Genomic DNA, 24,914 nt, shown 5'->3' with positions numbered 1-24,914 from the left:
CAGGGCAAAAAAAATGAAGGTCTCTGCTAGTGGTTCAAAGTTAAACTTCAGAATAATTTGTTTCTTTAAAATAGGGAAGAAAAAAAAAAAATGAAGGATTTGCAAATAAAAGAAATGCCATATGATTATTGCAAAAGCTGCTGGATGTGCTCTGTTTGCATTTAGAGCTTTAGTGTCTCACATTCAATCTGCCACTATTTCCTGCTGTGTACTAAGAGTCCTGGTGAGCTCATTTGTTAGGTGGTTTGTCATAGTGCACATGTATGTTTGTGTAGGCTTGGTAATGTCTTCTGCTGATTATGCCTGCAGAGATATAAAGCTCTCCTAAAAGCATTTTTCTTAGAAGAGAAAGAAAATCCCAAGTCCCCAAATGCCTTCTTTCTTTTCTGAAGAAAAAAAAACAAACTGAAAGAAAAAAACCAAAACAAGAAAAGGAAGTAGAGTTTTCTCCGAAGTAAGTTTTATTTTCTGTGTGTCTTCTGTGTTCAAAATGCAGTAACTTTGATATGTGACAAGAAGACAATCCAATTTTGTTGCCCTTCCAGCACACTAGTTTCCTCATAATTCCTAATATTAGTCCTACTTTCTCCCTACTATCCCTTTCTAAAATTTTCTCTTCAACTTGTTGTTGCCTCTCTACCTTTTCTCTTCACCTGACTTTGAACCTTTCTACCTGTTTGCCCATGTCCTGTTGGATATTTGTTCTTCTTGGCCACCCATCTCACAAGTCTTCCCTCTTTCCCTGTGTTCTTCTATATAAAGGACTGAAGTGGTTAAGAGAAAGTTATTAAAGACAACAGGGTCAGAAGGATCTGACCTCGCATAAACCAGTCGTATTTAAGCTGGGATAAACCGCTGGTTTTAGTATAATCACCTAAAACTTAGAGACAACTGGAATAAAACAGTACCATCCTTATTAATACATAGTCTACTGACACATTTTCAGTGTAAAGTTAAAATTAATTATAATCTAGAGAGAAATACAGAGAAGAGATTAAACTCAGATTCTAGAAATAACAGATATTACTAAAATAGAATCTTCTAGAAAGCCTCTCATAAAACCCTGTTGCTCTGGATGAAGGTGGAATTGTCTGATTTGTCTATTATGTCTGATTTGGATTTAAATAACTGAGGTTGATTTGTTTGGCTGGGTTCATTCTGTCAGCTGTATTACATAACCTGAATTAAAAAAAAGCTCAAAGATGGATTCACGAGAATATGCAGGGATCAAATTGAGACTAAGAGGAACAGTACTGTGCATGGAATGTTTATCAGACAGGTTGGTCAAAATGATCCTTTCAGTTCACAAGATGGTCACACGCTTGCTGGCCATTAAATTTCTTTTAGCTCCCAACACACACGTAAACCTGCAACATAAAAATCAGTTACCTGGTGAAAAACTTTGCTTGCTTCTGTTGAACAAGCATGTAAGCACAAGTGTATATATATAGGCTCATGGTCCCTATATTTGTACCACCTTGGAGTATACAACCCTCTATTTCTGATAAGAAAGAGGCAGAATATCCTTAACTGTTGCCTCTTTCCCACATAGCCTTAAGTCATCACTGCACTGTAAGTCTTTTATTTGTTTAGGAAATACAAAGCCTCATTAGATATCTGTGAATATACAGGTAAGTGCAGAAGATCAGAATGATTGTCTCCTCATCTAGCAAAGTTCTGATCTCAATTTCTGAACCTGTTTTTGTAACAGTAGCTTCATCAGATAATGAAATATCATTACTGTTGAACTTCCTGACTGTATGGTTCTGCACTGCTTTACATCATCTTACCTAATTGAAACTTTCCCTGTGAGATCTGCCAGTAGTATTGCAAATTCAGGATAGTAGATGTCTGATATTAATACTGGGTATGGTCTGTGAATTGGCTGTCAACTGTGTGCTGTTTAGATTAGTTAAAAAATTTGTAATATTCTTACACTGGCACAAAATTCCTACTGCATTTTCCTGCCCCATTTCCCTTTTCCTTACCTTTTAAATCTTACATATTCAAACTCACAGTTGTTTAACCCTTTCTCAGTCCCCATGTAGTCTTTACTTTCCTAAAAATCTACACTTTCTCTTACCAAAAATACGTTGTTTTCCCCATTTTTTTTTAATATATCTTAACTATCCACTCAAATTTGTTGTAGAACACTGATATTCTCTCTTCCCCTTCCTCAAATCTTCCATCCCAGATTTACTGAGATTCCTTTGTGCTCGAGCTTGATAGCACAGATAGCACAGACTTAATCAACTTAGCCTCAGACTCTGCACCTGGAGCGAGAGGTGGGAGAATTAAAAGAAAGGACCATGGACACCTCAGAAGGTAGGCTCAACAAAGGTGAAATTAAAAAAATAAAACAAAACAACGAAAAAACCCCCAACAAACCTGTGACATCCTTTTCATAAGGGAATAACTGCAAATCAGATGTTGAGCCAGCTCTTGTAGTTTGTTGTGGTTCCTCAGGATAGTCTGGTAGCTTTTTCAGAAGAGGAGGTCAGATTGCTGATCTGTGTAAGGTAGAATGTTACACAAAGAAAGTATATGTTTGTTTTCAAAGCAGCTGTTTTAAACTTTTAAGAAGTTGCTGTGATGATAGAAAGGTGGGAAAAATCTGCTTTCTGTAAATATAAACGTACCATGCATTTACATTCATAACAAAAATCATGCTTAAGTATTTCTAATTGTGTAAAGAAAGTTATGAACTTAAGGGTCAGTCTGGGATAGACGGTGAAACATGAATGTAAATAACATGTATAGGGCATAATCTTATTTGGTGCTTTGCTAAAACCCTTACTGGGCAGTACAAATTGTTGAAAAATACTCATTTATAAGTAGGTACTATATGATGCTTAGCATCCTACAAGCATGAAAAGTTCTGTCCAGCTACATTTACACCATGGTGTGCATTTTTTTTTTTTAATTCTGAAAACTAAATAGTACGAAAATAATGTGCAATCATTTGTAAATTTTAATCTTTCACTGAGAGTCCTTGCTTTTGTTTGCTTAAGGAAAATTAAAACATGCAGGATAAAGGTGGCAGAGGTTTGTAATGATTTTGTTTATTTAAGCTTACATTTCTAGGTTTATCTGGATTGTGTTTAGAACTATATCTGTATGTGATACAAAAAAGTATCTGTAACAGATTAGAGACCATTTCACGTCTTTATGCTCAGTCTTAGAAGGGCAGGGGCAAGGGCACTGACTGTCCCAGACAGCAGTAGTGAGCCAGGGCTGTGTGTGGAGCTACACAGGCACAGGAGGAAGCATACCTTGGTGCCACGCTCTCCCTCTCTGAATCACTCACAAAGTAGATGACTAATTTCAGAGTCTGGTTATAAGGCTCTGGCAGCCTTATTCTAGGCTTTATGTGGACTTGGGGGCGTGGAAGCTCTAGGCAAAACTTAGAAGCCAGAGCTTCCCAGCATAGGACTTGATGGGGAACAGAGGAAAATTCTGTGTAAGCAGAGCTGATAGTCCTAAAGTATGATTGTATGCAAGTGGTAAGATGATCAAACCCAGTGGTCCAAGGAGACCTTTGTGAAGCTTCACAGCAGAGATCACTGCAATGAGATCATCCTGAAATATATCAAAAATAATGCTTTTTCTGCTCCAAAACAGAGGATTTTGGGCATTTGTTTGAACTGACAGATCTGAATGTGCTGCATATGCTCCCATACATTCCCTTGGAATGTTGTTATGTCATTCATAAAAATCTTTGTCCTAACATGATTCTCACTCTGCTGTATATTCCCACTAGGAATAATCCTGAACTGCCAGCTATTCTCTGCCTTCTATCCCAATTTACACAGCCAGTGATAATTCTCCTCCTCCTAGCAGCCCCTGGGTTTTTGCCTCGTTGTCTCATAGTGCCATGTTAGTCTCAGCTCCACAGTCTCTTCCTATGGATCCAAGCAGTCCCTGTAAGCTTTGCTTGTTTCCTGTGTCCATTTTCCTTTTCCCTGAATCGCCTCTGCAGGCAGAGGTGCCCAGAACGGATCTCCTGGTGACCCCACGCTCCTAGTGTCTGTCAAGGCCAGCATGTGCCTCTGGTTAACTTAACAGTGATATGCATTTTACAGGTTGGGAATCTCAAATATATGTTTTAGGCAGACAGTATCTGAAAACTAGAGGGGACACCATCAGTTATATATAGTATATATATTTATATATACTATATATATTTATATATATGTATACTATAAATATAAGACAACTTGGTTCTCACTAACTCATATTGGAAGCTTTCAAGCACTCAGTCACTCCACCAGCTTTTGGTGGAAATAATCTTAAGCTCTTGGATAGCTGAGGAAGTAGCTATGTTCATAGCTACGTTCACGCATCATGGTGTATAATCTGGGAAGAAAATGGGTCAATATGCTGTGGGCTTTCCATAGTCCCTTGTGTGAGTACAGTGCCTCTCCACTCAGAACTTTTCAACTTTTATGTACTGTTTGCTTAAGGGCAGAAAGCTGTGTAGATAGTGAGACAAAACCAGACAGACCTTCTAGCAGTAAACATAGTTGAAGAACAATACGGCCATTTCTGAGTGCTTTATTCCATAGAGAATCACAGAGTGGTTGATGTTTGAAGGGGTCTCTGGAGATCATCTAGTCCAACTCCTTTCTTAAAGCAAATTCAAATAGATCAGATTGCCAGAGCTGTATCCCATTGGGGTTTGAATGTCTCCAAATATGGAGAGTTCATAACACTATTTTTAATATTTTGTGTGTGTGTGTTTGAGAATACAGTATCAGAATTAGTTCATGCCTATCAACTCCCCTATGGCCTTCACCAGTTGACCCACTTACTTTTCTTTCCATGAACTTTTATTTTATTTTAAGAATTCAACTCTGCAGTTTTAACTTTCGGGTTAACTTTAGGGTTTTGACTTTCATTGTAAATTATTTTCCAACCTATACCCCAAAATCCTCTCTTGCCTCTTCACTACATCTGTTTTGACATAGTTTGTATTAAATATATATAAAAGAAGAGTATAAAAAGGTAAATAATGGTATTATAGTGCAAGTTCCAACAGAAATGATGTGCACACTCATCCACTATTAAAGACACTCTTGTTTGGAGCATTTGTGTATTTTTACTGCAGTTTGTGAATATATAAGCATATAAATTGAGTGGAAAGCTTCTGACGAGTTCTCTGTTTTTTGAATGACAACTAAAACTTTGTCAGTCCTGACTATACAGCTGTTTTGTGCCATTTACCTTATTTTGTAAGACTTCTGCAATTTAAAAAAAAATATACGTTCCATGTATATCTGTAACTGTGGAAACTATGAAGTGATTAAGAAGAGTACAGTCGATGCTTCTGTAGCTCATCAAGACAGCCAAATGTTCAAATAGTTAGAGAAAACTTTTTAGGTTTTTTTAAAGAAGGTTAGAAGGATACACAAAAATTATCTATGAGATAATGATTTCTAAGGTAGCTTAACATTCTATGAGAAATGGAGATTGATGTTACAGAAAATGGGGAAATGAGGCTAGCAATTCATGGTTAATATATCAGAAGAAACTGAAGGAAATTCAAGGAAGAGAAATAAAGTTGCCAAAGGAACTGATCTAGGAGGAAAGAGTAAGATCAAAGCTATAGTTGTGCTTTAGAAGATCATAGCTGCAACTATGACAGTGAAATTTTTTTTGTACTATATTTTAGTGGTGTGCATTAATTAATTTATTTGTGTAGCAGACTTAGGAAAGAACTTACAGGGAAGAATATTTCAAATTACTGTATGTAATTATGCTGGTGTGAATTTTTAGACAAAACTCCTGCCTTCACTTCTAGTGATTTTGCTTTCTTCCTTGAACTCCAAAGGTATTCTTGAAGAAGTACATTCTGATAGTCCCAAATCTTCGTTCACGAAGCCTAGCCATGACATTCTGATAGTGGCTGGAACCTGGCTGTGTGCTGTTTTAGAGATGATATTTCATATTATTACTTTATAGTTGCCTGAGTTTTTTGCTTCCACGCTCATTTTGCTGCAGGATTATTCTAGATAGTGTTTAATTTTTGTGGAAGTTGTTGGCAGCTTTCTGAAAGATTGGCAACTGTAACTGAGAGATTTTGGCAGAAGGGCATGAGAAGAAAGTCAGTTGTTTTTTGTTTTATTTTTATCTTAATATGACTAGTAACACTGTTGCTAACAGCAGTGTAAACAAAACCCTTTTGATGGTAACTCCATGAAACATTGCTTCACCATATCTTTTCCTCCTGGTTCCATAGGCAGTTTGTAGTTGGTTTAGAAACTTGGGGTGGGAGTAAGACTAGGATCAATGTGTGACCTGTCTGCTCAGTTGCCTAAAGGTAGACATCTGATGCAATATTTGGATGCCCTATGGTACATGAGACACATACACATGGCTGGCAGATGTAACCTAACTCTTACGACAGGCTTATGCCCTCCTAAGTGGCATGTGGCAGCAAGATGGGATATGCTGATTTATTGCTAATGGCACTAGCCTATCCTTAGACGTAGGATTTCATTTTATTTTGCTATGTCTACTTGAAAGTGATTCTCTTTGTCTGGAATCTTAAATACCTGCCATGATTATGGTCATTTCTGACCATTTCTGACCAAAAATTTAAGCATCTTACTTGTGTCCTTATTTGTACACATGGAATCTCATTTGAAAAGATAACATCTCAGTTAACTGTGAAAGGCAAGCAGAAAAAGACTAGGAAATGCAGTGTCTAGTGCAAGAGGAAAATTCTAGTAAAGGCAGACTTTTAAACATCCATCCTGGAAGCTCTCAGTCAAACCTGTAAATGGCACCACAGGCTTTAAGGGGACATGTAATTCTGTGAGCAGTGCAGCCTATGAGCATGTCTTGTGGTTGAATTGCTATGTCAATACTGTAATGACAAAAAAAATTGCACCAATTAAATATTTATAGGGCTTTTATACAACTGCCTGTTTCATGTAACTTTTAAGAATATAATCACTTGAAATCTTTCATACCTGTGCAAAATTTTATTGCATTTGTCCAGTGGGTTAAAACATTATTGTAGGGTGTGGGGAGAAAAGGGGGAAGAACCCAATCAGCTGTCAGCAAAATCCTTCTTTTCTTGGCAAACTAGGGTAAAAATATCAAGCTAATAACCTAAGTTTTGAAGAAAATCTGCTCTGCACAATAATAGAAGATCAGAGACCTAAGATGGCTTTAATGTCACAGTCCTAAAGTGGCTGAGCCGTGTATGTCTGATGAACATCAGCATGGGAAAAGTAGTCCTCCCTGCTTGGAGGGGTGGACGGCAGAGAATTGCATGGTCCTTTTGAAGCCTTCAGTCTAGAGGAGAATCTAGATGAGAATCTAGACTCCTAGCTACTTCTTTACTAACAAATTAAACCTAATCTGGGACTATTCCTAGATTTTAGAGTATTTATACAAACAAAGTGACACAAAGCTTCTTGGCACAGTCTTGGTCTTTTCCCCTTAGCACTTTCTTATCTTTTTTTCCTGGTAGTTTCGGAGTTGGGATGTTCTGTGGTGCACCTGCAGGAAGCAATTTACATGCAACCACCTTGCTTTGAAGTAGAGCAGAGTTCCTAGCATAGATGCAGTTTATTTTGTGTCATTTGGCTTCAGTGCTCAAAAGGGTTTCTGTGAAAGTCTAGTGTGCTAGTATTGGTGTTATTACAAGATGTAATTTAGCAGGAGACAGTGAGACAATGCTGTAGGCAAAAAATCCCCTTATCCCCCTTTGCCTCTGTTTCTCGCTGCATGATTTCACTACTTGTCATACCCTCCATAAGAAAAATGGATGTGACAAAAAATGAAAGCAGTTTAAAAAATACAGATTAATTTCTATAGTGTTTTTAAATACAAGTGGCTCCTGGGAGAATGTGACAGTCAAGGAATGGGATACAAGCGAGTGTGTGGCACAGGGAACCTGGAGCAAGAAAGAGAAAGGACAAAGCCTGATAGGAAGAAAGAAGAGCAAAAGAGGAGCGAGTTGGGGAGAAGACCTTCCCTTTTGCTGAGCAGGAGCTGTTGGATGAACTCAGCTGTCTGTACTAGTTTGAAAAATATATTTAATGAAAGCTTGGATTCACAAGCCGACTTTCACCAGAAAGGCAGAGTTTTTTACTTATTAGGTATTCAAGTAGAATTCCAGCTTCATTTATTTATATTTTAACAGAGTGAAGCAGTCGTGGCACTTTACCTAGGATTTTATTACAGAAATCATTGAGATAAATGCAATGCTGTATACTAATTTCATGGTTTGCTGCATGTTTTTGTGTTGTCTCCGAAACATTAAGTGATACATAATCTAACTTAATTTTGTGAATGAATAGTTTTGTAAGAGCAAATTGTTAACATTTCTTCCCTCTGACTTTCAAGACTTGTAGGGTGGTGGCAGAGCTCTGCTGAAGCTAATGGTGCCTCAGGCAGAGAAGAGGGTCTGCCTAATTAGATCTGTCTGAGATAACTAGTGTCTTCTAAAATTGCATAGGAGGAACGTTAACAAAACCAAGAACCTGAAAAAATGTTGTGTGTACACCCTTCAGAATAATTAAGATAGTGAGAAGGTTCAGTAAAGAGTAGCCTGTGGCCTCATATTAAGACACTTGTTCCCTAATTTACCACACAGAGATGGAGCAGGATATGTGGGAGTCAGCCTAACTGTGGGTTTGCAATTTCTAAACTTCTGAAGTGTAAAGGAGTGTGCTCCTTAGGGAGCCTCCTCAGAATCTGGCCTTGGGTGAAGGATTTAGGGAACTTGCTCTCAGTTTGAGTTTTGTCTGGCATGTTTTGCCTGGCATATATACACAAATTTGGTATAATTCTTGTGCTCCCCACAATGTGGCTTTAGTCTTCCAGTGCATGTTTGGAAGTTTCCAAATTTATATTTGAAAAAAAAACACCTTTATTTTTTTTTCATTCTACAGTGCAGGTTTGAAATATTTAATTATGAAGAATTGTTCTTATTTTTGTAACTGAAAATGCTCATTTTCTGTGTGTATAGTTGTATATATTATTTACTATGGGCTCTTTCAAGTTGGAATTTCATGTTGTGTTAGTACAGGAATACTGTTCCTCCTCATTGTGGATCACATTCATCAGTACCTGTAAGAGTAAGTTTGAGGAATAATTTTTCTGTGAATGAAATACCCTGTATTCCACATGAAGGCAAGCATGGGATCCTTCTAGCATGTTTTCACACAGCCTGTAAAGTTTTCACGTGAATCTTCTGTGGGAACCGTTGACCCACCTCTGCTGAGTCCCCTGTGTGCCACTGTTTTGTTGGTTGTTTTTTTTTTTATATAGCAGTAAAGCCCAGAACCCTTTGCTATGCTACGAAAATGCACATTTTTCCAGAGCCATGCATATGAATCCTTTGAATGAAGAACACTTTACTGGTTGTCTTTAATAGCTTTGTGTGTGGAATTGCATTGGCATACACAAGGATGCAATAAACCAGAAACAAACCCAACAACAAAAACCAGATGCTGGGTGTCTTCAATGACTTACTGTAGTACTGCATCAGAGCTCACTGTCCAGAGGAGAGTAAACAGAAACTATTTTTGAAGTGATAGGACAGAGTAAAATTGTCTAATGCTCTTCATTTTACTGATGCATCGCGTGGAGGTCTAGAAGCCACATTAGAGAACTGTAATCCTTCATCAGAGCATTTGTTTGGTTGCCTAACATCTGTGGATTGTCAAGATAAGTTATTACACAGACCTGCTTTAGTTTAGATTAGTTTGGACCACATCCCAGTATACTCAATCAGGATATAATTCCTGCATGCCGCTAAATTGCTTGCTCCACATACTTCTCTAAAAATGTTTTTCAATATACAGTTTCGTCACTGAAACTCTTCTGTCACCTCAAGTTTTGATTGCTTTTTCCTCTTAAAGAAAAGTTGTTTTTTTTTTCCTTTTGGACCGAATATATCTCAAGGCAACCATAGCATTTGTTACTCCTGAAGAGATTCCTAAGCAGGGATGGTAGTATAGCTTCTGTGTGAGTATAATGGAGATTTCTTACATGTATAATCTATGGTGATTGGTTTGTATTGTGTCCAAACTGCAGAGTTTAAAGCCCACTGTAAGCAAATGGTTTTGTATTTACATGTCTAGTATTTCTTCTGTCAGTATTCTGTATTTTTTGGTGTCTATTTGTGCATTAGCTATTCCTATTTGTTTGCACCTTGTAAATTTTTGCATAAAAGTAATTACAGTATCAAAGCTGATTATGTAAATTAACAGTAATTTATTGAATTTTATTACATACTTTATACATATTTTATGTTATCAGATAGATACATTAAATTGCAAATTAAGTATGTTACCATCTTTATGCATTTAAATGGGCTTGCATACATACACACATGTGTAATTTAATTGGAACATTTAAATTTTACTTTAGTATTCCTTATCCTTCCTTTAAACAAACTCTAGTTGATTAATTTTTTTATTAATAGTACTTTCAACTTTTCTTGGAAACCGATAAAATACAGGTAATGATATTTTTTGTTATTGACCTTGGTTTATAGCACTGACATAGATTTTATACACGAATAAGTGTGCATGCACTCTCTTGCTGTCTAATAAGATAACAATTGTGTCAGATTCTATACAGGCATTATAAAATGTGGGTTTTTTTTCCTTTTAGTTTTGGTGGTTTGTTTGAATACCTGTAAAAATAATCAGATAGACTAAAAGTCTATTCTGTTCAGAACAGATAGTCTGATAAACTGAATCTCTGGTTCATGAGGAGTACTAGATGGAGGAAATTAGATATTTTGGAATCAAAGGATTTTTTTTTTTTTTGTTGAAGTATTAGTATTTATTTTTGTCAAAATTACTGTTCCTATTATCCTACTGAGGGCTATCTGTTTTTATCATAACATATGTAGCTTTTGATTAAGGTTGGTGTTTTTCTAATTAATATATTATTAAACATATCATTATCCTTCTTAAATAGAAGAAATATAACAGTCATCTTTTGATAAAGGTGCAATCTGGATCCAGAGTTGGATCCAGAATTGGATGTCTTTTCTGTGCAGTTTGGTCAAACAGTGCAGACGTGCATTTGGAAGTTCTGATGTAGTTTTCAAATCTAAACAGATAGTCTGTGCTGGGGTGTTTTAAATAAATCTCAATTATTTTAAATATGAAAAATGCCTAAAGTTTTCATGGCCTTGTAAGCCATGCACTTCCTCCCCAGGCCAGAGAATAAGAGAGCTTTGTACCAGATGTTTGTCCTGTTGCAATTTCTTCCATGAAGTGATTTTTTTTTCTCTTCTTTTTAATTTTCAGGTGTTATATAATTTTGTGAATGTTACATCATTCCTGTGTTTACACAAAATAATTTAAGAATATTTTGCCTTCTAACTTGGGTTATCTTTCTTACCTTCATTACAATTTTACTCATTCTTTTATTCTTTCCATATGAAATGAAAACATTTTTATTATGATTTTCCTTATTAATGATCAGCTTTGTTTCCTCTTATCTCTGTTTTTATTTCTCTCTTGTGTATTCTTCATGCATTTTGCCTTTTTTGTTCTGCCTCAAAACTCTTTTTGTCTTTGTCTCAATTTTTTCTTAAATTTTCACACACTTTAGAGTCTTGATTAACTTTTTATTTTTCTCTGGTGAGTTGATCCTATACATTAGACTGTCTTGTACTATATATAGACTTGAAATATAGAGTCTTGCTTTCATGTATGTGCTCCTGTTTATTTGTGTATAAGGAATTAAAAAAACCCCAAAATTAAAAAAATCCTAAGCACAACTGTCTATGTACACAGCTTAATTGTGATTTCTAGGGACATGTTTGTTTATTTGTTAATTATGACTGTAACTTAAAGAGATGGTAAATGAGAATTTCCAAGTAGTACAAAATATGGGACTTCTGTATTCATTTCCTTGGTGTATTTAGTTTGCTGTTAGTAGATTTCTTTAGATCTTACTTTACACCTCTGGTAAGTAGTTGCTATAGATGTAGCTAAAACTATGCACAATACATGAATTTTTTTTCAGGATAACATTGAGTTATGTTATGTGAGAAAATTTATTTGAAGGGAAATACTCTGTCGGTCTTCTGTGGAGGTTGAGTTGGCTGGGCAGGACTCCACTAATTGAGGTCCGAGTCCTGTTTGCAGTCTGGTGGGCTTGTCTGTCCCGACAACGATTAACACCAATGAAAACAACCCAACCCACCCCCCAAGCTGCACCAACACCAGCAGCAAGCATTGGTCATGTTGTTGGTGTCTGTTTAGAAGAGAGCTAGGGCTGGGCTGAGGGAGCATTGTTACAGGTAGGACTGATGTATATTGACAACACATTTTGGAGAAGCTTGCATAGCATGTGCCTGTAGGATGCTTGGCTCTAGCCAGTGCAGTCAGTGCTTGGAGAAGCATGTTCTGGGTCCTGTCATGAGCACCAGCCTCACTAGTTCAGAGAGTGAGAGATCGTACCTGCTCTGTGATAGTGAGCATGCATTTCAGGGTTGAGAGGTAGTTGCGCTGACTCTTCTTGTTGTCTTCAACTAGGTTATGTGGGTATGCAATTTATGTCGAAAGCAACAAGAAATCCTAACGAAATCTGGAGCGTGGTTTTTTGGAAGTGGACCACAGCCTTCACCCAGCCAGGACGGAACACTGAGTGATACAGCAACTGGTGGAAGATCGGATGCACCGAGAGAAAAGAAAGCAAGACTTCAAGAGCGATCGAGATCACAGACTCCCTTAAGTACAGCAGCTGCCTCATCACAGGAAATCTCTTCTTCCAGTGTACACTCTGACCGTAGGAAAGGAGCAGAAGTATCACAGCCAGCTATGGGCCTGGACCAAAAGCAAGCTTCATCAAGATCTAGAAGTGAACCTCCAAAAGAGAGGTAATGCTTTCTGTCTTGATAGAGCCTCAAAATTATAAATTCTAGTTCAGCTGGGCCTTGTGTGTGTTTAGAACTGTGCAAAAACAAAGAGTAAATTGATTTACTGACCAGGGAAAATTAATTTTTGGTAGAAAATACATTATCTGATTTGGTCTGTGCAAGAGAAATGATGGGAAAAAAGTATTTTAGGGGTATTCCCATGTACTTCAATGCATTTGGGTGTACACTTTTAAAATAGAATTGTAGGTTGCTTTTACATTTTAAGTTTGGCACGTATTTTAGTTATTAAACAAAGAGCAAGCCTTTAACTTTACTTGAATTTTTAAGGCCAACACTCCCCTGAAAAATCCCCACCTAAACAATCAAAAACCAAAACCCGTGGAGTTCTATCAGTTATCCTCATGTGTTATCTTTTTATCAATGATAGTTCCAGTTTTACTATTAAAAATAATATAATTAAAATAGCTCATTTACACTTGTGAAGTTACATTTCATAAAGAACAGCAATAATACCATCTTGAATTCAGAACAAGTTGTATGCAAGAATAAAGCCAACCAGAAGCAAACTATTATATATGAGTAAATGAGTTAATTCTTGAGCTGCATTCACTGTGATGAATGGGTTGAGGAGCAGCAAATCAAGAGAGGCTAATGTGATGAAGCAGTTGTTGTTCTTTTGGCTGCTGACAGGCAGATGGCAGAGCAGTTGAGTTGTGGCAACAAAATGAGTCTGCCATAGAAGATCCTCCCTTGGCCAGAATGGTTGATGATTTTTTTTCGTAGCTATTGCAGCTGAAAATGGATGATGAGCAGTGGCTGGTAACTTACTGTTGAAATGAGATCTGTCTCTGGGTGAGATCTGTCTAGGTTTAACTGTATCAAAATTCAGGTTAGTATTATGTATATGTATGATGTAAACAAACACATGGTACTCTCCCATAATTCAGTTGACTTTTTTCCACCATGACACTGGGAAGACCCCCAGAGCAGTTGCCACTTTTAGGGTAGCAAAATGCTTTCTATTTTTGCTTTGCTGTCCTAAAGTTAGATGGTTATTTTAATTATACAAAAAATAGTGTTCTCTACTTGTCATTGAGTGTTCCAAATGAAGTCCTATGAAATACCTATCTATAGTAAGCTCAGGTCTCATTTATTGCAAAAGACTCAGGAGGAACAGGAGATGGGAAAAATCTGTTCTGTCAGATGCTTCTGTGAGGATCTCTGTCACGATCTTTGATATGTAATCCAAAGACATATTAGTTGTGGAAGGGAAGATTCAGTGCCACAAACCAAATCCTAGTGACTTTGTCCTGGTGTGCGTTAATCTCAAATATACTTTATAGCTGTGTTCATCCTTATTCAAAATCAGTGGATTCATATGTGAACTGGTAAACAAAAGAGCAACTCAAAAGATGAGAGAAATAAAAATATCCAGCATAAGGGGATTTTATGATTCTTTGCCTTGCTTATTTTCCAAAAACAGAATATGAAAGAGGAGAGAAAAGTATTTTCATGCGGCTTCATTATTCATTTCTTTATACTTTGTCTGTATAGAGAAATAAAATTTTCATCCTCTTTTATTATTAGAGAAAGGAATTCCATTAATTTATCTCAAGGAATCAATTTGCTTTTCTTTATATGCTTATAAAATGGGCACTTTTTTAGAGTTTTAATAAGATAAAGAAAACTAGGTCAAATACTGTTTCTGGATATATTATCTTTTATATTTTTTTATATCCATATTACTTCTTTCTGTAATATTTGGTAGATACTCCATTTAGTGGTATTTATATTTGTGCTGTAAGGGCACTCAAATTGTGCAGTTAGTCTGTAACTCTCATATTTGCTGCCAGAAAAATGGAGAATATACTCCAGTACTTTGTCATAGTGCTGCAGTTACTACAAAGACAACTTTGAGTATTCCTACTTACAAGGGTAAATTCTCTTTATTTGTATTTGTCTATGTTAATAGTCTTTTTTATTTTAGTCATTAATTGGACAATACATAATTTATGGGGTTTTTTGCTATTAGACAATAAAAGTAAGTTGGAGGGATTAATAGGTTTGAATCATGCTAATGGATCCAGTACTTTTCTGTTTTGCCGTGGTTTATCTTGATTTATAATCTGTTTTCCATAACTGTGTATGCAAGTATTTCTATTTTCCAGTCAATCCTTCATATTACTGTACTCCTTTTCATTGTAGGAAGAAGGCAATATTGGTTTCAGACCAGAATGGCAAAGGTTTAAAGAGTGAGCGTAAGCGTGTGCCAAAATCCTCACTTCAAAAAGAAGGACCAACAGACGACAAGGAGCGCAAAGAGCGGCATGAAGGCAGAAGGCTGGAGAAAGGCAAGTCACAGGACTACCCAGACTTGCCAGAGAAACTTGAGGAAGGCAAAGTGCCTGATGATGAAAAACAAAGGAAGGAAGATGAATATCATACCCGCTACAGGAGTGACCCCAATCTGGCAAGATATCCCGTAAAACCACATCCTGAGGAACAGCAGATGCGCATGCATGCGAAAGTTTCTAAAGTACGACACGAGAGAAGACACAGTGATGTAGCTTTGCCACACACAGAAATGGAGGAAGCGGAGGTACCTGAGAATAAATTAGGAAAACGCTCACAATTACAGGGAACTCAGGACAGAAAATCTCTTGTGGAAACTCAGAGGTCGTACTCTATAGACAGAACAGGTGATGTAAGAATTTCTGTTTCTAAACAATTAACTAATCATAGCCCACCAACTCCCAGGCATAGTCCAGTTCCTATAGAACACGTAGAATACAAGAACCACGATTCCTTTATAAAACAGAGCCGCCTTGATCCTAGCTCTGCTATTCTCATGCGAAAAGCAAAGCGGGAGAAAATGGAGACCATGCTAAGGAATGATTCCCTTAGCTCTGACCAGTCGGAATCAGTGCGGCCATCCCCTCCAAAGCCTCATAGAGCAAAAAGAGGCGGAAAGAAAAGGCAGATGTCAGTTAGTAGCTCAGAGGAAGAAGGGGCATCAACACCAGAATATACTAGCTGTGAAGATGTGGAGATAGAAAGTGAAAGTGTCAGTGAAAAAGGTAAGGACTTTTCTGTATATTATGCACATGGCCATGGTTTGGGGAAAAAAAAAATCTGTATTTTTCTTTCTCTTTTGCTTCTTTTTTAATCATATACCTTTCTATTTCCCCTTGCCTTTCTTTTTCCCAACTGAGAAGTGTCTTACACCTGATTACATTTGCTTTACGATGTTTCCTTCTGCATTCTTAGATGAGGTGGTTACAGGTAGCATCAGTTGATGAGTTTCTTCTTCATTCTCTTCCCTCTTTTTGCATAGAACTGACAGAATTTAAGGGTTCCAGTTTACTTTCTCAATGATATCTGTACTTCTTTGGGCATTGCTTCATTCTGTTGTCTGTATGTAGAATAGTTTTCTATAAGATTTATTGAAATGAAGAGTGAGTTCTGTAACAATCAGAAAGACCATTTTAAAGCATCTAATCTTACTGACACCTCAGTTTTAAGAAATGCAAATTTTTACTACATTCAGTAAAATACCAAAAATCTGCCAGAGTTCATTGTTAATAAGGACAAGATATGGGGCAATGGGACTGTTATGTAGGAAAGAAATGAGAATTAACAAAGTTGTCTAGATGAATGTTCTGAGCTAAAAAGTGTGTTTAAAATCTGTTATTTGAATTTGTCTTGCTCTGTTGATGGGAACACTCAGCAGTAAGAAACAAGTTGTAGTACACTGTGTGCTTTTAAACAAAGCCTTTCTTCTGGCTGAAGAAGGGAATCAAAATCATGAAGGGCGAACAGATAAAATAAGCATTGTCAGAAAAGACTGTAATAGAACTGATAGAACTTAACAACTGTCTTATAACCCTACATTGTCTTTAAGTGGCACTACAGTGAGCTGAAAGCTTTCTGTGTCTTTGGAAGTAGCTTTTAGCTCTCAATTTAATTACCTGTGTTTGTAAGTTGAAAGTTTTCTGTTGCTATTCATAATGAAAATGCCAAAGGTTTGTCTGCATTGCCTTTTAGTTCCTGGCACTTTCCTGACATGTCTTTAATTCATATATGCTGACCTGTCTGTCTGTCTTTATCTGATGTTGTGGTCTCCTAGCATTCCCTAAAGTTCCAGGTATACAAATAAAAGAGATGACATTTCTCTCCTATCCCATCTGAATAGCTTGTTTTAACTTTCTAAGCATTCCATTTAAAATATGGAAGCTTGCTTTTCTGTTCATTTTTAAGGAGGGATGAAGATCATGCCCTGAAATCTTATTCCAGATTCCACTAAGACATAAAAAAACTCTCCCTTTTTTTGACTGTGAGTTTTGTCAAATAGTGGAATGTATCACACAGAGATGTTGCACAGAGATGCTTGAAACCTAAATGAAGAAGGCCCTGCATAATCTGCTCTGCTGACACAACTTTTGAGGAAGGGGGTTTGAACTAGTGACCTACAGAGGTCCCTTCCAGTCTCTTTCTAAGAGAACACATCTCTTTTCCTTATTTTGTGACAATATTTTATGCTGACATTTGGATTTGTGTAATTTTCTCTGACTCCCTTGGTTGGTAGTAACAGTGTAATATAGCATTTATTTTGTATCTTTGTCTTTTGCTTTCATTATGTTTATCAATTTGAGGTTGCTTACAAAGTAGAAAGGATTTTACATATTCAGTGTAGGTTATCATTTTAAACTGCAAGGTCATTGTTGTGAAAGTCAAGTCCAGGATGAAAGTTACTGATATCAATATGTTGATATAGTTTGTTTTATAACAGTCCTTTGTAAGTTAAACCTTTCAATAGTTGCTTTCAGGATTTCAAATGTTGCTAAAGGCTTAAGGTTTTAATAACTGAATCAAGTTCTTGGTTACCTCTGAGACAGATATTTCAGCTCCTCTTTAGACAGTGGAGACCTTGGTTTGTGTCATATCAGAGTGATACCTCACTATATTTGAATAAAAATGATTAATAGGAATGTTAGGGACCTGTCTGACCACTGCCGACTCAATACTTGGTTAACATTGTTGAGCATTCCTTGAGAACTTTTATCTAATTGTTAGGAAGCTAGCACTGTGTTATTAATCAGATTATAAATATATATATATATATATAAATGTATATATATGAGGAGGTATGCGATGCCTTAAATGCATTAATTACAGAAATATATTTTTTAGTTTAGTAACTGTGAGATGTAGCTGTTAATTTTTTTGCCTGATTTTCAGTATGACTTTTCCCATGACAAGGATTATAAGTGAAAAGCCTTTGGAACTGTGGGGGGTATAGTACATAAAAAGGAGCTAGGAAATGTGAATACAAATGAGAAAGCAGAAGCATTTTTGATGGCAAAGTATCCAATTATATTTACAATTACATTTTCATCAGTACTTGAATTAATATGTTGTATTTCATAAGAATAGATGGGAAGGCAAGGAATTTTATCACCTGAGAAAATATTTTAGAAATCCTCCAATATTCTAAAAGAAAATACGCTACAGTAAAAAGATTTAGTTAAAAAAAAGTAAATAATTTAAAAAATACCCCTATTGTAACCACAGTCATAATACCATTCTTTGCAATTTAGCAGCATTGTTACAAACAGAATTTCACCTACCATTTCTTCAGTTATAATGCTTTAGTTTATAAGCACAGGAGGACCTGGAATCCATCCTCTCTTATCTAAATATCAGCTCTGTCAGAAACCAGATACCAAAGTAATACAGATGGAGCTGGAAAGATAGAATTATAGCAAATAAAATTTTTTCAACTTCGAATGGCCCCATCAAAAAACCGCAAGATCTTAAAAGTAATGTTTGCATTTGGTGAGTTCCAATATAAAGCAATCTGCAACTAGGTAATAAAGATGTACTATTTTCAGTTCTATCTTGAACAAATAAAATGGCAGTTACTATGAAAAAAAGATTACGAAGATGTTTAAAAGAAAATGATACCCCATAGAAATATAAGGCATAGATAAAGCAATTAAGATTGTATTGAAAATCAGTAGCCAAAAATATCTTATGAAGTAAATATTGTGCAAATGTTACTTTTAAACCTTTTCATTTCTTAGAAACAGTTTAGTATTGCATTACCTTGTCTTCTGAGCATAAGAAGCCTTAAAAAAAGCAAGTTACTTTAGCTAGTACATTCCCTGCTATTTCCTGTAACCATTTAATTTATTCAAAATTATTAAAAATAAGTTCACAAGCCCTTGAAAATACTTTCTCTCCAAAAATTAATGTCTTTTGCAACCCACCAGGATTTTACTTCTGTGGTGGAGGAACCAAAGATTTACGTCAAGTTGTTTCCATTTTGGAGTAAATCTAGAGAAAGAACTGTTTAGCAGTGTCCAAAAAGGGCATAACAAATTTCTTTTAAAAAAATCTGCACCCTTTACAAGGAACTACTACTGATTGCTGATAATCATTTTCATCATATTATTAATTGAGGCTGCAGGACCCCTTATTCTGAAATCTGTAATAGTTGAACAATAGGTAGACTGAGTTTCCAGTGAAGTCCTGGCAAGGCAAAAGGAGTCCTCAGAGAAAGCATAAATTACATTCATACTTGCTTTAAAGACATACTAAGATAACATAAACCATACTATTAAAAATGAAATCCAGACCTCATTTTAAAACTGAGAACAGCTTCTGCCTACTGCCATCCAGTGAAGAATGCAAATTGTATTTGGAGTAAGTTTGTCAAAAAATATTTTCTTTAAAGTTGAAAAAGAAGAATTTGTATAAAACTAGTATATATGTGCCCAGATAACTTTGTAAAAAATTTATTTTATCCCATGGTAGATACAAGAGATATTCTAGAATTCTGTCATGGAGTCTTTGAAACTGAAAGATGAAATAATGTTGGAAATTGGAGCAATGTGAAGAGGTACTAAAAGCTGCTTCTGTACTTTTATGTACATAGATGTGCTAATGGTTTTACATTTTACATACTTATTGTTTGTATTTGCCTAAATGTGTATTTTGTTCACACTGTGTAGGCTAGAAAATGTGAGTAACATTCACATACTGTCAGCAAAATGTTGAAAAGCTAAGTAAAACTCACTCTATATACTTGCTAATGGGTTTATTTGGGAGTGAGGAGAGCATGATAGAGTTGGCGCCTTGTTTGAAAAATAACCTCCTGAGATGACTTTCTGGTTTCTTTCAGTGAAGACGTGATTGTTTCATTCATAGTGTGTTTTGCGTGGTACTGTGAGGAACAGGGCGACCCAATTTCATTTCTTTTCATTCTTATGACGTTAACTTCTGGTTAGAAAATATTAGGGGCAAGGATCTTGCTATTTTCTTGGTTTATGCCCAGGTGTGAGGCAGGGGGGTTGTGAGCAGGAGGAGAGGACAGGGAGGTCAGGAGTAGAGGTTTGCAGACAAATGTGTTGGTGCTGGCTCAGCTCCAGGAGGAGAGGATCTGGTCTCTTCCTCCATCCTCTTCTGGTGTTCCTAGTGTCACTTTGGGCGCTTGTGCTTAGGGGTGCTGCCAGGGGAAGGAAAGCATATATGAAATCTTTCCCCCAGTGATTTATTCCAAATTCTGTAAGCATTGTTGGCAAGGAAGGTAGCCTGTGGGCTAAGACACAAACCACACACATGCATTAGTGTCTGCAAAGGGACCAAAAGAAAACATCAGGAAAAGACTATAGAGAAGAGGAGGCTGGTTTTAAATGTTTTTTAGTTAAACTTTTTCACTAAGGTATTTTCAATTTGGAGTGTAGGCAAGTCAAGTTGTACTGTAACATCTGCTAGGATATTTTAACATCTGTTTGCATAGACTTGGGCATGGAGTTTTAAAACTGGAGCTGAATTTGTTTAAAAGTGTGACTGAGCTTCAACTTAGTGTAAAATAAAATCCACTTGCTAGGAAACTTGTTAGTTCTTAGAAATTAGTTCCAATTTATCTTCTGGTCCTTGTGCAGTAATTTAGATCTACATCTGATTTATATTTTAATGGAAATATAAGCTAAAATGGATCTAGTTTCAGAATTTTGGTCAGAGCTAACATTAATCAATACTATCAGTATTCAGTGCTTTTGAGCAGCTGAAATTATTTACAGTGCTTGTTAAATTAGTGTTGGGCTTGTTAAATTAGTGTTGGGCATTAAGAAATCTGTTTTTTGTATATGAAATTATTTAAAATGCATGAATTTGCAAATGAGATAAGCTAAACACAAGCGAGGAAAAAAGTCATACTGTTGCCAAGATATCCAGCACTTCAGTGAGATAAGTAACCATATAAATGAGGACGTCATGGAAGATGTGACTGAATTTTCCTTTAAAATCCTAATAAAGCCCTTTTTCTAGTTTACTTTAAGGTTGTGAATGTGCTGTAGGGAATTCACGGAAAACGAGCACAGTGTCACCAAGATCTATAAAACATGATATATAAGGAAAGGTGGGGTGGATTGGGGTTGAATAGCCTAGAAAAGAAACAGGGGAAAAAAAGGCAAACAGAAAGAAGCTGGAGAGGACGAGGTTGAGTGAGTGCTCTACTCTTCCCTTGGAGGGTTAAGTTACTGCTAGGGAGGTTGAAACTTGCTGCCTGAAACCATGTTAACTCTGAGGACAGATAAACAAAGTTAAGGATAATTGTAATCATAATTTCTTACTCAGTTGAGAGAGGATTCCTGAAAATAAAAATCAGTTTCTTCATAGCCTGCAGTGACCTTGCTCTGTGTTAGAAATACTGCTGCTTTTCCTATGACAGGCTCTGAGACAAGTTGGTAACATGTGGAGCTAAATCCACAGTATTCCTATCTGTACCATATTCTTTTTTGTTACTCTTTAAATGACATTTGATAGCCATTTCCAGTACAAATTTATATAATAGCAATCTGGTTTTTGAAAAGGAAAAAAAAATGTACATTTTGACTTACCAAGAGGATGTCACAAACTGTTAAATCTTGATTTCTTTCTTACATCTATTGCAATTGCTAAGGCCTTTCATTACTATTAACATGCTCTGTCCTCTGCATTGCTTAATTTTTCACATGTTCATGGTTTTATTAATTGCTTGTTCCTCATCACTTACCTTTGTTCTGCACATTTAATTCATGAAATATCAAGAAATTTGTCCTAATAGTATTTTTTCCAGTAGTAAGATGATTATTTTCATTACAAAAGGGCAGACACTAAAGCATGGACAGATTGAAGTCATATGTTAAAAAAGACTTAATGCTTAACAACTGGAGTACCTTTAATTTCAGGAGCTACGAGAGTGCCTGGACCAGTAGAGAAATCCAGAACTTCTCTAGGTTTCTCCATGAAAGATCAATTCTCAAAAGCATTCAGCAGTCAGTTTTTTTCTGTACAGAAACCATTGGAGGTAACAGATGCAAGAGATAAGCAGTGGGAGCTCTTGGTCATGGAACACTTTGTAAGGGTCTAAGAGGGAGCTGAAAAAGCTTCTGAAAAACTTGCCCTAATTTTAGCTGCTGAGCACTTTTCAAAGTACAGCTATGCAGTAAACTGGAGTTAAAGCTCAGGTAGTCTGAAACATGGTATGGTGTTATAGCCAGAGGATGATTCCTTCCTCTGCTCCTTCTATTCAGCATTTTTTATATGCATATATTTTTTTGCATACCATAAAGGTTATGTGCACTCAGGATTTACTGTTACTCTTTGATCTGAGAGCTTCGAGGAAAAGGTGAACTGTGAAGGATGAACCAAACTGTGTTTGGTACATCTGCCCAACTGTGGCTGGCCTGTGCAGCATATTAAAGGATGAGGTTAAGTCTTGGGACTGAAATCCAAACCTTTGCTTTTTTCCATCTGTATGGGAAATCTGCCCCACTTTGGGTGAAAAATGAAAGCTTGTGAAAGAAAAAGCTAAATTAATTATTGGCTTCCAGAATAATTGACTTTAATTTTAGATAATTACAGAGTTAGCTAGGAACAAACAAGCATCTGATTCTGTTATTTTCTGAAGACATTCATTCTGTGTCCTTTTCTTAGTGTATTCATTCTGATCGTCCTATTGAGTTCAAACATAGGGTTTTACCATGTGGTACTGGGTATTATTGGTTAGTATGTTGGGCTAACATTTCTCTGATATTTTTTGTTATATTGTTTTGCTTACAATAATGCACTTAATGACTGTAACACATAGGAACCAGTTTCTTCCTTTAAGCACAATTTTGAGTAGATAGACTGGCCTATTTAGTTTTCTAAAATCAGTATGCTAATAAGTCATCTCTAGGAAAAACTTGATTGTGTCAGAAAGAAGGTAATGATTATGAGATGTCTGTGTTTCCTTTGACTAAATATGCATGATTTCATTCTGTTCCTGTCCATTCTGAATGTCCCTGTGAAAACTATTTTCCCACATTTGCTCATTGTTTTTGTATTCCTCTTACAGTTTCTTTGTTCCTTCTTTCTCTTTCTGTACAACATATGAGCTTCAAAATTAGGGACTCCCCACCTACACTTTGGAATCTCTGAAGCTGATTCTTGTCTCCATTTTCCCCGTGATGCCAAGCTCATGTGTTATGGTTTCAAATATGCCCATCTCATACGGTCTCAGTGGTGATATTTACTGTACTAGTGAATTTAAGAGCCATTCTTGACATTTTTGGCCAAGTAATGAAACATGGCACATTTCCATACAATGAAGCTCTTACATTCCTCAAGGGAGGGACTGCATGGAAGCTGTCTATTGGGGTTTATTCTTGGCTTGTTTCCTGCCTAGCAGTGAACAGAGAGTACCAGCTGAACCAGGGCACAACTGTTCCAGGGATTATTTAAGGACACAGTATGAATGACAGTCCATTTGACACTGTTTAATACTCTGCTGTAAGTGTAGACACTGTTCCTTATTTGTTTGTCTGCTGTTTTCTTGCCTGGCATTTATTTTGCAAGTTCAGTGGAGTCCAGAGTTTCTTTTTATGTTTGTACATTGCCTAATCTTGTGAGATTTCAGTACATGACTCCAACTTGCCTTGATGGTAATAAAATATATGCTTATTAAATGCATGGACATATTATTACTCAGTACCTTTTTCTTCCATTTATCATGCCCTTGACTTACTGGAAAAATTATTTATGAGGAGCTTTCTAATTGTTAAACAATTTCAACCTTTGAGGTATTTTGTAAGAGTATAAGTCTTGGAAATACTGTGATGCTATGCAGTAGATGCATGCCTACAGCAATATTGTTTTAGACCTTCAGTATTAAAATATTTTATTGCACGTTCTTTCAAGCCACGAAGGCACTTCTAATAAAACATTTTACTTAGAATAATTTCTTTTCATATTTGCTTCCTATCTGTAAACATGACCTTTTTTGTTTTAGAAAAGCAAATATCATCATTCTTTACTTTGTGACCTGTGGCTTTGCTGTACCTTATATGCAAATTGGACAAAGTCTAACTTGGTCCATTGAGCAAGTTGAGAAATGAATGTTGTACAGTTCACTTGGGCCATACCGACCATGGGATTATTTTGCAATTTTAAATGCAGATCTGCAAAGAATTTAAGTTTAAATTCCATTACATGGAGGTTTTTACTGCATATAGGGTCCTAACTTAATCTATCTATGAAGTTAGCTGTGGCAACTATGTGTGGTAAAGTAATAAGTAAAATGGTTATATTCATAGACTTATAGAGTGGCTTGGGTTGGAAGCGACCTTAAAGATCACCTAACTCCAATCTCCCTGGCATAGGCAGGGACATCTTCCACTAGACCAGGTTACTCAAAGCCCCATCCAACTTGGCCTTGAACACTTCCAGGGATGGGGCATCCACGACTTCTCTGGCCAACCTGTTCCAATGCCTCACTACTCTCTGAGTAATGTAATATCTAATCTAAATCTTTTCTCTTTTAGTTGAAAACCATTCCTCCTTGTTCTACCGCTATCTGCCCATGTTAAAAGTTGTTCTCCTTCTATTTTATATTCCTTGCCTACCTCTCATTCATATGCGTAACTCAAGACAAAATGTCTTCAGACATGTAGCAAGTGGAAATGAAGCACATCACATATTTGTCTGATTTTAACTTGCACGTGGTTTATTATTTAATAATATACAT

At 36.4% G+C, this 24,914-nt stretch overlaps 1 protein-coding gene across 49 annotated transcripts in view; it reads left to right on the top strand.

Moving 5' to 3' along the window:
* The window catches only part of RIMS1 (regulating synaptic membrane exocytosis 1), a 318,203-nt gene that overhangs the window by 136,081 nt on the left and 157,208 nt on the right, over positions 1-24,914 (top strand). For 45 of the 49 annotated variants that reach the window (XR_010429395.1, XM_064650149.1, XM_064650141.1 and 42 more), the window contains 2 exons: positions 12,519-12,862; positions 15,068-15,939. Coding sequence is in view for 48 of the 49 variants with exons in the window: in XM_064650149.1 (XP_064506219.1) it covers positions 12,519-12,862; positions 15,068-15,939 (1,216 nt within the window). In the remaining variant the exon portion in view is untranslated. Of the gene's footprint in view, positions 1-9,038; positions 9,093-12,518; positions 12,863-15,067; positions 15,940-24,914 lie in introns of all 49 variants that reach the window. The other 4 variants (XM_064650188.1, XM_064650189.1, XM_064650191.1 and 1 more) reach the window with 2 other exon arrangements.

Source organism: Pseudopipra pipra, chromosome 3, assembly GCF_036250125.1.
Source record: "Pseudopipra pipra isolate bDixPip1 chromosome 3, bDixPip1.hap1, whole genome shotgun sequence".
NCBI classification, from domain to species: domain Eukaryota; kingdom Metazoa; phylum Chordata; class Aves; order Passeriformes; family Pipridae; genus Pseudopipra; species Pseudopipra pipra.
Note: the sequence above shows the minus strand (reverse complement) of the source record. Positions and strands in the feature narration are given on the sequence as shown.